Source organism: Sinocyclocheilus rhinocerous, unplaced genomic scaffold (assembly GCF_001515625.1).
Source record: "Sinocyclocheilus rhinocerous isolate Xijiao unplaced genomic scaffold, SAMN03320098_v1.1 scaffold898, whole genome shotgun sequence".
In the NCBI taxonomy this organism is placed as follows: Eukaryota; Metazoa; Chordata; class Actinopteri; order Cypriniformes; family Cyprinidae; genus Sinocyclocheilus; species Sinocyclocheilus rhinocerous.
In genome coordinates, this window is record NW_015652144.1 from 64,504 (window position 1) to 79,227 (window position 14,724).

A 14,724-nucleotide genomic window follows, 5' to 3' on the forward strand; every position below is an offset into this window, starting at 1 on the left:
ATTTAATACCACTTGACATCCCTCAAACCAATTTTGACGTTTTGCAAACCCACTTGACAGAAAAATCTCTTTTTTTGATTGTTTGCTGTGTTTAATGTTATGTTAAACAGCATAAGTTCTCTTTAAACCATTGAATAAAATATCATTTTTTTGTGAAATATTTCTCACTCAACATTCAGTAGTTATTGGCCATTTATAGTTATTGTCTAAGGGTTTTTAAATATATCAGCACACCATTCCTCTGCTTCTCAAAATGTGCAAATTAAAAGGTAAAAATATTATCTTTTTAATTTAAAATGTCACAATTAAATGAAAATTCAACCCATGATATTGCTAAAAATAAACAAAATGTATGATACATTTGAGTAGAGCAATACTAGAAAGTAAATTACATTATTTAAAAGTTTTAAATTCAAATATATTAATTGCATACTTTTTTTTGCCTTATTCAACATGAGCAAGCTATGAACTTCAATAAAGAATGTTAACCTACTCCAAACATAGATATGCAGATCTTATTCAGATATATAATCACAGCAATTAAATTGTAGAAAATGTTTATTAAATTTGATTTTTTTTATCCTTATGTCACATATTTACATTTCAAATGCCTAAAACATTTACAAACATGGAACCAAAAAATTATGTATGCAAATGCAAACCGTGATATCCAGAAATGTCCAATGATACAAAATAAGCATTAAAAATGTAACCGATGACACTCTTGGCATGAAAATGCAACAGCTTGTGTTTTCAAATACAGACAGTGTTACCATTACGACTCCCGTTACAAACGAAAATAAAAACAGTACGATTCAGTGGCTTTTTCACATTGAACTTACTCTGAATGCTACAATGGCGAAAATGCTACATAGTTCATGAAAACAGCTTGAAATCATGTAACAGTTATGGCCTTTTTCAGTGAAATTGGGAACGGATCCTGTCAGTGTGCTACACATCTCACTTTCGATCCAAACGTTAGCTTATCATACTTGCAAAGAAAGAAAGAATATTTGGCTGCGTGTGATCTAAAGACTGTTTACTTATTGATTTCTTTTTCGTTTCTTCAGAAAACCGTTGGTACGAGCTCATGATGATAACAGTACATGATTCTGAATGGAAGACGTACAAATGCTCAAATAAAATAAGGCCACATTTAGCTTTGAAGGGAATCAAGATCAAACAAAGTCACTTTTAATGTTGCAATTTCCTCGTTGTACGCACTTTGCTGTAACAAGTTTCTAGGCAGCTGTGAATGGATCCACTAAATTTGTTATCTGATGTTTATGTAAATTGAATGAGCATTACAACTATACAAAGCGTCAGATATCAACCGTGGGCCTTTTTCGCTTCACTGCAGCATTTACTACAAACTCAAAAAGCAAAATCTTGTAATTCATGTCCAATGTTCACAATGAGAGCCCCTAAACTTCGCGAAGCCAAAACGGGACATGCTGCAGGTCTCTCACTTAAATTTGCCCATAATTTTTTTCTTTAAGCACTAGAAATTTATAGAATTTTCTTATCATTCTATACAGCAACATAATACTGCCAACGTGATCCAAGAGCGAAGAAATTAATTATTATGGTTAAATACAAAATATCTTTTAAAATATACTTTTATTTTATACATTATGCAGACTGGTTAGCAATTTCAATGATAACAAAAATAAGTATTCAGTGAAATGCCTTTTTTTTTTTAAATCACATGGATGGCACTATGACAGGGAAAAAGCAAGCGAACACGCACATGCACGCGCGCACACGCTCATTCACACGCTTGCACACAATTTGAAACGCTTTTCTGTGAGTGACGTTTGGATAGATAACTCTTTAACACAAGTACATCCCGCTTCCCAGATTTTCTACAGCCAATGAGCTTCTGTGTTGGACAATATTGCTCAAGCTTTCATGCATGTCAGAAAGTATATCTCTCCATTCCATAGCATATGGTATCTTAGAAGTTTCATTTTTCCTAAAATTGTTCCATACATATCACACATTACCATAGAGTATCTTTCACCTAAGCTAATCCAAATCATTACATATCTAGAGCTGTCTTCTACTTTGCAACCATCTACGTTTAACCGTTAAAATTATCTGTACACATTTAGCTTGTTCATCGAAACGCTCGTGAGCATTTATTGCTTCCCGAAGTTACCTGGGGTTTAGGTTTAGGGTATAGACACGCAACATTACAGTAGTAGCTAACGTGTTTCTTTGTGTTCACGTTTGGACCCTGTTTTTTTAAAGTCTACATCGCCTGAAAATAGTTCCCTAATTCAAAGTCGCACCTGCGCGAAACCTGGGTCACACAACATCATTTAAGGTATTTGATATATCAGACAAACATTCAAAACATGATGCACATTTCGACACTTGAGATATCAAACATTTTGGTGGTGTTTCAAAGTAACTCCTTAGGCTTATCGTTACTGGTGTGTTTCAAAAAGGCCACTCGATAGCTAAAAATTCTCTTTGAATCCAATCACGATAAAAATAGGTTAACAAGGTGCTTTTTAAGTTGATACATCAAATACTGAAACGCTCATCCAACCCAGGTCTCCGTTTAACCTGCATTACACCACTGGTTTTAAGCGGTACTGTACAAAGCTCTCCACACTCAGGGACGTACGTTACAGTGTGCTGAAAAGTTCTGGTAAATAGGGCACTATGGGTTGGAACCAAGAGCGATACAGTTTCTTTGATCGATTCGTCTGAAAATGAAAACAGTTCAGAGCCATTGAGTGTCTTCTACCACCTCGCGTGGAACTCCTGATTTGGAGCAGAACAGCTCAGGTGACACATAAACATGAAAAAAAAAAAGAATAAATAGAACATTTCTCGTAAAACTGCCATACTGGTTTTGGTAAAGTCAAAAACAATATAAAAAGTGTTTACAAAACATTCATGTCTACTCAAACAGAACCACGTTGGACAGAGGGGTGAACGCACCCCTTGAAAGCACTCCACAAGCGGACCACATGTTCCAACAAACGACAAGAGAGTTCCATGATGTCAACAGAGGAAAGGCTGGCGGGACCGAGACTCACTGGGGAGGATGGGGTAGAGGCTGCCCCCGTGGACTGGTTTCTTGAAGGACGGATGGATTTGAGAGGTTTTAGGGGGTGACTCTGATGGGTCGTGCATGTGCTTGAACATGGAAAAAGTTATATACCGTGTTCCAACCAGGTAAGATGTGATAGACAAGAAACAAAAAGATTATCTCTCTATATATATTGCATAAAAAAAATGAAGCCTTTATTACTATCATATATAATTGTATATAATATTTTTAACATATTTCCATCTACATTGGGTAACTGAGAAAAATCAGCTTCATTTTCTTAATGCAAAATATCTATTTTTTTATTTTGGGGTGAAATATGAAGAATTATCAACTTGAAATTACACTGTAAACACGCCTGGTTAGGACATGGTATTATGATGTAGTTAGCTTAAAGTGCAGAATTAAAGCAGTGCGTTTCAGCAAGAATGCTAGGACACAAATATACACTTTTAAAAATAAAGGTTCGGAAAGGGGGGTTTCGTAGCGATGCCATAAAAGAAACATTTTTGGTTCTCCAAAGAACCTTTCTGTAACCAGTTCTTAGAGGGGTCATGAACTGAGAAACCAAAGTTCCCTTGATCTTTTGACATTTAAGAGGTCATTGTACTGTAAAAACATCCTGCAAGTTTGAGAACTCAAAACCTTCTCGTTAGTCTTAAAACAGCTTATATTGAAGCCAGTCTGCCAAAACGACAGTTTGTGGAATGTACAACTCTATGATGTAATAGTGTGGCTAAACACCACCTCCAAAGAAGAAGATCAACACCTGCTTCTACATTGCTGCCTGTTTAGCCCTGCCCACCGACTTGCGCATGTAGTGTTTACGAGATAGGCAAACGCGCAGATCTACACAGAAACAAAACAATAAAGACGGCACCAAAGATAAGACGCTGTGCAGTGCCAAGTTGTGGGAAAAGTGTATTTTTCATTGCCTTCCTTCTGATCCTAACATTGGGAAAGAGTGGATGAACTTTATTTTTAATGGAGTTCCAGACCGCGTCAATCTGTTCATTTCGTTTTATCGTGGATTTGTTTACAAACAAGGCACAATTTGACGCGGGATTTTCAGAAAGATTGAAACCGAAAGACGATGCTGTGCCGACTATATTTGATCCGACAGTAATGTCACAAGTGTGATTAACTTTTTTTGTTACATGGTCACTATTGCTTTGTCTGTTAAGCAGATGGTTTGATATGAGTATTTATACATTTTTAATCTAAATCACTGCAGCGTCCATTTGTGAAGGACGTAGGCTGTCAAACATTGCAGTGGGCGTTTACTTCCGAGTCTACAATCCGGCTGAACAATTCAAAGGAGCGTTCGGATGAGGGGGGTTAAAAACAGGACAGAAAATAGCCCATTACTTCTAAATTGTGTTTTTTGATAAAATCTTGATAACATTATAAATGGACCTCAATAAACAGTACAAAATAAAAAACAAAGGCAGTTCATGACTAGGGTTGGGTATCGTTTGGGTTTTTTCCGATACCGGTGCCAAATCGATACTTTTAAAACGGCACTGGTGCCTAAACCGATACTTAAAAAAATAAAAACAAAATAAAATTACCCAAAATAGGATGGATTGGCCATTATTGAGTGCTATAAACACATTCGTCTGTTTCATTCATACTGGACGCCAGAGGGCGCCCTCACGCAGAAACTCCACATGTGCATCACAGAAGGAATAGAACTCAGGAAATCCCTAATATCAAAGAAGAACTTATACTACTCTTTGCTAATATGGACAGGCATTGCTATCGTTGTAACTGAGTAAACAGAAGATATAAACGTTTTAAATGATAAAACAACAAGAAGCCACATCAGATCACAAAAGGAAGCCGTTTTGGAGTTAAAACTTTATAGTGTTCTCTTTTGTTGGACAACTGGTTTAGAAACGCTTCTCATTGCAAGTCATTACAAGGGAAGTTTAGCTTTAGGCATTTTAATTTAAGTGTGTTTAGCTTAGCTAGCTAACGGTAGACTACCTGCTGCAGTCAGAGCAAGTGTAATTGTTGCTGCATTCACGCGCTCCTCGGATGCTCTCATTTCCCGAGTTGTGCTTTTAAGTTGGAATGTGAAAACAACATGGACACTCGCGTTAATGTGTTGGATTTGTATTATTAAAGCTTTCCGACTTGCGTTCATGAATTTTCTCAGTCGGGAAATTATTTTTCACGTGCGGTGCCGGTGATCCTTAGGTCCGTTTAGGAGAACCAGAGAACAAATATTTAAATCGATCGCTCAAGTATTTAAATGGCACCGAAATGAGGCACCGAAATCTGCGTTCTGATTCGGTTTTAGTACATACCGGTTACATAGGTATGGCACCGGATTTCGGTACCCAACCCTATTCATGACCCCTTTAAAAGAACCATTATTTCTTAGTGTGAAGAACATTTAAAAAAATCTAAAGAAACTTTTTTCACTATAAAGGTACGTAAAGGATCATGGATGGTAAAGGTTCTTCATGGAACCACTGATATCAATAAAGAACCTTTATTTTTAAAAGTGTACGCTAGTGTGGGATGATATCAGTGAGTTGGGAGACACTATTAACTCAATAAATAAAGAGTGGTTAAGGTGTAAATCAATTGTGGTCATACTAATTAAGAAGTGTAGCACAAGACCTTGAATATAGAGACACGACGTTCTTAATGAATACCAGTGGGATGATATTGTAAGTGACGAGGACTTGCACAAATAGCTATATTGCCAGTTATTAGCAAAACATTGGTGCGCAGAGATAACACTGTCTAGACGAAGGAGAAATTAATGAGATGCACACAAGGTTAGTGTAATGAAGGGTTAGTGAGAAGACTGAGGTCTTGATTAAGGGAAGGAACATGCAAAGATGTGAGGAAGGAAATGGTTTGAGGAAAGACAAAGTTGTGAGGATGATAGGTTGTTTGCAAACGGTAGGACAATATAAGAGATTGTAGCTGGTTTTAAACTTCATCGATTTGTTCTGTATTACTTTTTAAACAGTCAAATTTTTTTTTTTTAAAAGACAGTAAAGTTTTTTTTTTTTTTTTTTTAGTTTCTTGGTCACACAACAACATTTTAAATGTTTTGCTGAGTAACGTACCAGATAAAGTCTAATAAACCAACTTTTAAGGAAATTGCAGGGCAAAGAACTATGACACGGGCAAGAAATTAAGGAACATGGGGCATGATGAGAACTGTAACATATGAAGGGGGTGGGACATTGTTGGGAACCTCCTTCTGGCAGTGGAACAGCAACACTTAGAAAGCCAGCAGAGCTGGAACTGAGTGGACGTGGAGTGGAGTTGATACACAATGCTCTTGTCGGAGTAGAAGGCCATTTCAGATGTCTCAGTGTGGTGAGGTGTTTAAATGTGTTCTGAATGCACGTGTCTGCATACATGACAATGACTTTGAGTGTTTGTGTATCAGTTTGTGTGTGTTTATGCACAGATGTGTGTTTTAGAGAGAGATGCATCGCTCAGAGTGTTTGTGTCTAATGTTTTGTATATATGTGTGTATATGTGTGTCAGTGTCTGAGGATGTTTCGATAGCATATGAGGATGAAGGCATTTAGCAGACAGCCAGGTCACAGTGCTGGAGGCTGGCCCTTAGTTGGATGACCTCTGACCTCTAGGGTTCAGCTACGACCTCTCCACCTGGCCGGGCTCCTGTGACTCTGAAAATGTCAAAAGAGGAGAAATACATCATGTAAACAGCTGAAAATGTAACAATAGCATCACTGTGTACATTAGTGCATGCATGTAACGTAAATAAGCTAAAAAGAATTCACCACAAATTCAAATAAGATCACAACACTATGCTGGGTTCAAATGACAGCAAAAATTGTTCTTTGTGAAAAATTATAGTAATAATCAATGATCGATGACTGATAGGCTTAAATTAGAGTCAAATTTGGGACTTTATCAAAAACCATACTGTACAAATGTCACCATCGAATTCTGCTATCAAATGCTACCCACAGTGAATACAAAAGCTGCTGTAACAGTTTCTCACCTTTTAGGGTTGCCTGGTCGTCTTTTGTTTCTTTAGGTTCACTGGTGACTGCAGGGTGGGCGCTGCCCTCTTTATCCTCTACCTTTGTGATGTTTGAAGAATCCTGTGGGCCAGGAATGGGGCATTCTTCCTCCCATCCATATTCTCCCCACCTTCCCACCCCGTGCAGTCCATCCCAAGAGTCTGAGCTACGGAGGCTAAGGCGTCTCATTCGTGAGACAGTGTCCACCTCCCTCATGCGGGCAAGTCTCTCCTCTGAGCCATGCCCGGGTGGGGCTGTAAAAAGAGCCTCTATTCTTTGGGAAAGTCCACGGCTCCGTCTATCTACACTTGAAACCTGACCTTCACCTGGACCTTGACTCCGACCATTATCAATGTCTTGGCTAGCAACAGCTTGAATTTGATCTTTTTCCACTTTATCAGTGCTAGAGACTGGACTGCTATGGTCTTCACCAATACCCTGCTCAGGCTTAAGTGTTTTCTGTTTTGTGTCTGAATCTGCCTCTTTGTTGCCAGTGTCTTGGGTATTTTTTTCTAATTCCCAGTCTGAATCATCTGTGCCTTGCCCATCAATCCCACACCCACGCCAACCCCCCAGACCCCGTTTTTCACCACCTCCTTCCTGTCTATCGTTGTCTAAACCCCATGTCTCTCCACCAATACCCCATCTCTCAGCATCAAGGGACCGCCTCTCTCTGGACCAGAATCCACCTTGACCCAAACTTTCCCCTTCCCACCCACCCCTCTCCCAATCCAACCCTAAAGATGATCTACGATTAGGGTAAGGAAGTACAGAAAGGGGAAGGTGATCTGGTGGAAATTCAGGACGTAGCTCTGAATCTAAACCTGACTGAGTCCAAATTGCAGTCTTATTTGCCCTCAAGATCACATTTGGTTCTTTCTTTTCCTCAGAGTTTATATCACTATTTTGCTCTGTTCCTTCAGTAACAGGGTCTTTCTGCTCGCATTTCTCTTGCTCTGTTTCCATCTTTTCCCTAGAAGTTTCCTCTTCTTTCACTTTCTCTGTCACTTCAGGTTGTTGGCTTTCAGGTGTCTCTGTTTGCTCTGTTTCTGTCTCTTTTACTTCAGAAGGTTTCTGCTCAGCATTGGCAGAATCGTCTTTCATTTCAGTGGCTAAAATGTTGCTCACTTCATTCTCAACTGACTCACTGCCAGGAATGTCTTTATCACCTTTAACCTTGTTTGACTCATCAAGGTTCTCTTCTGAACCCTCTCCTGTGATCAGAGTAGCAATATGCTTTTCAGCTAATGAAAGCTGCATCTGCCAGTCAGCAGGAACCTCTGGGTTAGCCTCTAAACCTGCTTTGTCACCAACAGGATTTCCAGTTGCAAGGCTACAGAGCACACCCCTGTTACTAAGGAACCTGTTAGTGTGGCTTGTTACCCTCCTAAAGCCTGAGCTCCTTTCCTCCCTGAATAATGACATTGGCTCCTGTCTCCCTTCTAATGCTGAAGAACAACATGGCTGCTCAGAATCTACGGGAGGCCTACCAGGTATGGGCGCATGCTGTGGGGTTTCGATGCTCATGGCACTTCCTGGTTTGGATTTGATAGAAGCTCGGCTAACGGCCCCAGATTCACGGGCCATTTGGAGAGTTTGACAGATGTGCTCATAGTCTGGGGGGCTGGTTAGAGTGGAGGCATCTTGCATGGGCTGTCTGTCTGCCCATGGCACCTCGGCTGCCATGGAAGAGGTGGAGGAGGTTTGTGCAGTCAAATCGTCATCTCTTTGGGTCTCTTTGGGGGCTGGGATATCCAGCTTCACTGATCTGCAGGCTTTGCGTTGGGTTATCTGGGACATGACTGTTTTGTAATCTCTGAAACCTGGTTCTGGTGGGGGAGGAGCAGGACAAATCTCCTCTCTCAGCTGTTTGCTGAAGCTCACACTCTTCCCAGTTGATGGTCGGGAAAAGGCACTCTTCACCTCCCGGTATTCTGGGTCACTTCCAGGCACCAAGCTTGGCCGAAGAGCGGTTGCAGGAATTCCAAGTGGATCTGAAGATAACCTGGATTTGATGCGGTCAGGGATTAGCATGGAGGAGTGGTTTGGAAGGTTATTGCTGGCAGTGCTGAGCTCCAGGATATCTTTGTAGGCCTCATTAAGATCCTCAATGCACTGGTCCACGCTGGGGCGTTTACCTGCTTGGTCTTGCGCCTCCTTATTGATGGTCTCAAGATCCTCAATAGCGTCCCACGGTCGTCGGCTTACTGGCTTCAGCAACAACTGGCCAAATCCCTCAGGGTTTGGCCCTGTGGCTGACTTTGCCTCCTCAGTCGGATCTGATGGTGGGGACTGAGCCGGGGGCTGTGTTGGTGGGGGAGGAGGAGGTTGAGATGGAGGTTGGTTCGGAGGTGGGGGTGGAGGGTGTGGCGGGGGATGTAATGGAGGTCTGTGAGAACCTGTGCTCTTGGAGAAGGTACCTGTCCGTGAAAAAGCACTGTTACTGGATGGTTTTAGGCTTTTCTGGCCCTTCATGGGATACCCGTAAGGGGTGCTGGGGTCAGGAGCTCCTAAAGCCGGTGGAGCTGCTGGAGTCGGTGGAACTGATGGAACCGATGGAGCCGGTGGAGCTGACGAAGCCCCAGTGGCCCCTGGAGCCACCGACGTAGTCTCAGCAGGAGCTGTTACTTCTGGGGCAGCAGGAGCATCTTGTGCTTCTAAAGCACTGTTGCTGGATGGTTTTAGGCTTTTCTGGCCCTTCATGGGATACCCGTAAGGGGTGCTGGGGTCAGGAGCTCCTGAAGCCGGTGTAGCTGCTGGAATCGGTGGAACTGATGGAACCGATGGAGCCGGTGGAGCTGACGAAGCCCCAGTGGCCCCTGGAGCCACCGACGTAGTCTCAGCAGGAGCTGTTACTTCTGGGGCAGCAGGAGCATCTTGTGCTTCTGTATTGGTGGGGCCTGGATTTGCATTGCTCTTTGTGGGCTCAGGGCTCGTCTGGGTCTCCTGATCACGGTACTGGTCCCCTGGCCAAGCCCCAGAATACCGTCGGAGCTCATCATGTGGATTTGGCTTAATGATCCTAGAGCGTGAGTTCCTTCTCCGATGTGCTCTCCTTGTGGCGATGCTACTGGACCCACTGCCAAGCGTGAGTGCTTGTAGCTCTAAGTCAGTGGAGGTGGTGGATGTGCTTTTGAGGCTTTGGTTTGGCAGGGAGCTGAGGGTGTTGCTGTTTTCACTGGATGAACTTGGTGGAGGAGGAGGAGGAATTGGAGGAGAGTCTGATTCTTTCTCTTCATTGTTGTTTTGATCTCGAGATTTTGCACTAGACTGCGAAAGTTGCACAGACACAAGGCAGAAGATGGTCTCACTGAGTTTCTTTTTCACACTCTTTTTCTCGGGTTCCTGGACTGGTTCTGTCTTTACAGTTGAAACACTCTCTGAAGAACCTTTATCCATGGATTTGTCAGCCTTTCCAGACTTGTCGTTGATCTTCTCAGATTTTATCTGGTCTGTACTGCTATCTCCTTTTGCCTGCTTGTCACCCTTAATCAACTTGTCTGTAAATTTTTCAGATTTACACTGTCTTTCTAACATTTTATCTGCTTTAAGCTGTTTTTCTAAAATTCTATCAATCTTCAAGTGCTTCTCTAAGAGTCGTTCAGCTTTACTTTGCTTGTCTGAAATTCTATCTGCTTTTATGGGCTTTTCGGGGAATTTCTCTGCCTTGACTTCAGGCTTAATTTGTTTGTCTGTATACCTGTCGGCCTTTACTTGATCTGGGATTCTGTCTACTTGTATCTGGTCAGTTAATCTTTCCACCTTTACTTGTTTGTCTGTAAACCTGTCTGGCTTTACTTGTTCTGTAGGCTTATCTAATTTTATTAGGTCGGTAACTCGATCTAGTTTCACTTGCTCTGTTACTTTGACTTGGTCTGTTTTTGTCTGTTCAGCACCTCTCTCAACTTTGACCGGCTCTGTTACTCTCTCAACCTTGACTTGGTCAGTGATTCTGTCTGCTCTAGTCTGTTGGTCTGTACTTCTGTCTGTTTTAATTATTGGTTGTAGGGGTCTGAGCTGAAAGGCTGGTGGGTACTTGGCACAGCTCTGGTCAGGTGCTACAGTTTCACTGCCTTTATTCATCCCCTTGTGCCAGCGGTTAGTATTCTCCTGTTCAGTGAGAGCCGGTTTGTTAGTGTCCGTGCTAAGACTCGGTCCTTGTGAAGGAAGAAAGGCACTATCATGTGTGGATTGTCCTAAAGTTGCAGCGCAGGGAAGCTCTTTGTTGACGTGTCGGATCTTGTCCGCGTCTGTGAGCAAGTTTCTACAGGGCCCCCCTGAGACGTGCCTGATACGTGGGTCTTCAAATGGGACATACTGCACAAGTCCTGGACGGCTAGGCACGACAGGCCCTGGATGCACAGGCCTTCTTGGAACCACTGCCATGCTCCTGTCTTCACGCCGTTCAGACCATGACAATCCTGAAGTCCTGGAAAACCACTGGCCCATCTCTGCACTCACAGGCTCACGTTTCCATCGGACAAGAGCAGGATCTGCTCGGTAGTTCTGTCCACTCCTGGGTGGCAGGAATCTCCTGTAGGAGGGGGGTGGGATGTAACCAGGGGGCTCCATACCAGTCAGTTCATGGTAAAATAGATCTGTCCTATATGATTCTGGTCTCAGGAGCTCTGCACTTTGAGAGTAACAAATGGACCGGTCTCGGAGCAGTTCTGAGCTCTGAGAGTAACAAAGGGATCGGTCCCGTAAGAGGTCGGCACTATGCGAGTGGCTGAAAAAACGATCACGCAGTAGTTCCGCACTCTGTGAATGACTGACAAATCTGTCTCTTAGTGGTTCAGCACTTTGAGAGTGGCTCAGTATGCGGTCTCGAATTGGTTCTGCACTCTGTGAAAAGCAAATGGACCGATCTCTTAAAGGCTCTGCACTCTGAGAATAACAACCAGACCGGTCTCTGAGTGGTTCAAAATTCTGAGAGAAGTACACTGAGCGGTCTCTGGGTTTGGACACGGGTTCAGAGGACAATGTTTCCCAGCTCCCCCTGTTTTGCTGGTGAGTCTCATAAGATGGGGGCTTGACGGGGCGGCTGAACCGTGGCTTTGGTACAACTGCAGAGGGAGCATGACTTTGTGTCTGACCACTCCACCTTTCCCCTGCTGGCCATTCACTGTGGTATCGACCATATGGAGCAGAGCTGCTGCTTCTTTGTATAGGGGGGTGATTTGGGGCACCGGTTTGCGGCAGTTCTCCATAGTGGGGATCTTCTGGGGAAAGGACTCGAGGGAGCGACTGGGACTTGGCTGGTCGCAGACGGTGTTGCTGCTCCTGAGACCAATGTTCAGCCTCGCCATCTGACAGCTGCCGGCCCAAGCCCACTGCAGGGTGCCACTCCTCTGTTCCCAGGCTCTGGCATTTTCTCTCTCCAGTCACATGTAACGTCTCTGGGCCTGAGTCTATAGGTTCCCGTATCCATGGGCCTTCCTCCCAGCGTGCCAGTGGCCTCTCAGCCCTCAGCTCCTCAAGAGCTAGTACTGGACCTCGCCATAATCCTCCAGACACTCTGAGTTCCCTGGGATCAGCATAGTCCAATAGAGCACTGAAGTCCTGTCCCCTCCTTCTCCAGAATGCAATATCTCGCTCATCTGCATGTTCAGAGAACGTCAGGCTGGGAGCATCATAGAACCTAGCAACAAATATAGATCATTTATGAAGGTAGAATTGTTTTTTAAACTGCAATCTGAAATCAACTTTAAATGTTGCAAACAGATTAGGTCACAGAAATGAATAAAATTATATTAATATATTCAAGGAAACAAGTATGGCTCTAACACCATATGGGTTCATGCTATGTGTAATATGAAATGGTTTGTGTGAGTTCAATCCTTATAATTACTGACATGTTCACATAACAATTATAGTTCTAGCTGAATCTACACATTCACAAAGATCTTTTGTGATATGTAGCAGGGCATTTAAATCAGTGTTTCTCAACCCTGGTCCTGAGCGCCCCCCAACACTGCACATTTTGTATGTCTCCCTTATCTGACACACCCATTTTTGGTCGTGGAGTTTCTTTTAATAAGCTAATGAGTTGAATCAGGTGTGTTTGATTAAGGAGACACACAAAATGTGCAGTGTTGGGGGGCGCTCAGGACCAGGGTTGAGAAACACTGATTTAAATAATAACATTTAAAATTTTACATTTAATATCTAAAAAAAAATGAGAAAAAAAAAAAAATAGTGATACATAGCATAGGTCAACCTATAACTGTGGCATTAAAGAAAAACATTTAAAAAACTTTTACATTTAAAAAAAAATAAAACAAGCAAAAGAATTACAGAATAACCAGGCAAAATAAGAAAGAAATTTAGTCTGTTTAGCGTAATGACAAATAAAACACTTTTGTTAATAAAAAAAGGTTTGTGTTGTGCATAACGTTCATTTACTGTCACTTTACGCACACTCAAAATGCACTTCAGGGCAAGCTATAGATGTGGTTACATTCACATGGCCGATTCCTTTCAGGTTACAGTACATCAATGTTGACAGAGAGTCTAAATTTTTGTGATAAAAATCACAGTGGAATGTATTAGGCATGAAATATGGATGAAGTCTATTTTAATTGGTTTGTATTAGGACAGTCTAAGACTCAGATTAACAGTTCAAGGTGTGCTAGAGAAAAGGTTGTGTTTAACATTTGATTTTTCCATTAAAACTAACCTCATGCACATTCAAAAGCAGCACACATGGCATGACACCCACACAGATTCCAGGGCTCAAAACAAGGTGTAGTTAATGTGATGAACTACACTGGTGTGAACTTGAAGGGAACTGATTGAACATTAACTAAACATCACTGCGGGCACCGGTTAAAATGCAAAAATGGCTCAGAAAAGTGAAGTTACAGTAGTTATGAGAAAGGCTCTAGCATCGTTGCAAGTAAATACCATTTGGTTTGATAATTTGTTACCTAATGCAATGATATTCATACCTTTTTAAATATGGCGAAAGTGCCCAGACACTTTTTGGGGCCACTGTTTTTGTTACAACAGCTTATAAAATATGGGTCATCATCATGGATAGAACATTGCATCCAAAATAATGATGAAACATGTGAATTCAAAATAAATCTGCTGATAACTTGTCATTTATTAGTGTCGGTTGAATTTGTTTAAAGGGGTCATATGATGCGATTTGTTTTGATGCAAGTCTTTTAGGCTACATATATCTTGACCATGTTAGCCAAAATTCAAAGTTCAAAGTTCACCAGTGATGATTACAATTACTTTTTGAAATGGCTTGTGGCAGGGATATTTAATGCAGATTATTTAATGCAGTTGTTGATCATACTTTTTCTTTGCATTTCTCTGTGCTTCACCGAGCGTGTAGTGCTTTGATGCACTTATTTGGAAAGTGTCTTTAACTGCAAGTCGTTCATAAACACGTGTAGATCTTAAAGGGGTCATATGATGTTGCTAAAAAGAACATTATTTTGTGTATTTGGTGTAATGCAATGTGATTATGCCGTTTAAGGTTAAAAAAACACATTATTTTCCATATAATGTACATTATTGTTTCTCTTCTATGCCCCGCCTTTCTGAAACGTGTCGATTTTTACAAAGCTCATCGGTCAGAAAAAGCGAGGTGTGCTGTGATTGGCCAGCTATCCAGTG

General features: G+C 41.9%; 1 protein-coding gene across 1 annotated transcript in view; it reads right to left on the reverse strand.

The window, feature by feature from the left end:
• Positions 1-6,123: 6,123 nt before the first annotated feature.
• Positions 6,124-14,724, reverse strand: part of LOC107713648 (uncharacterized) — a 10,188-nt gene continuing 1,587 nt past the window's right edge. The window contains exons 2-4 of the mRNA XM_016519219.1: positions 9,919-12,733; positions 7,071-9,702; positions 6,124-6,732 (exon numbers count right to left, since the gene is read on the reverse strand). Of these exons, the coding sequence (XP_016374705.1) occupies positions 6,698-6,732; positions 7,071-9,702; positions 9,919-12,733 (5,482 nt within the window). The 3' untranslated portion in view covers positions 6,124-6,697. The remainder of the gene's footprint in view (positions 6,733-7,070; positions 9,703-9,918; positions 12,734-14,724) is intronic.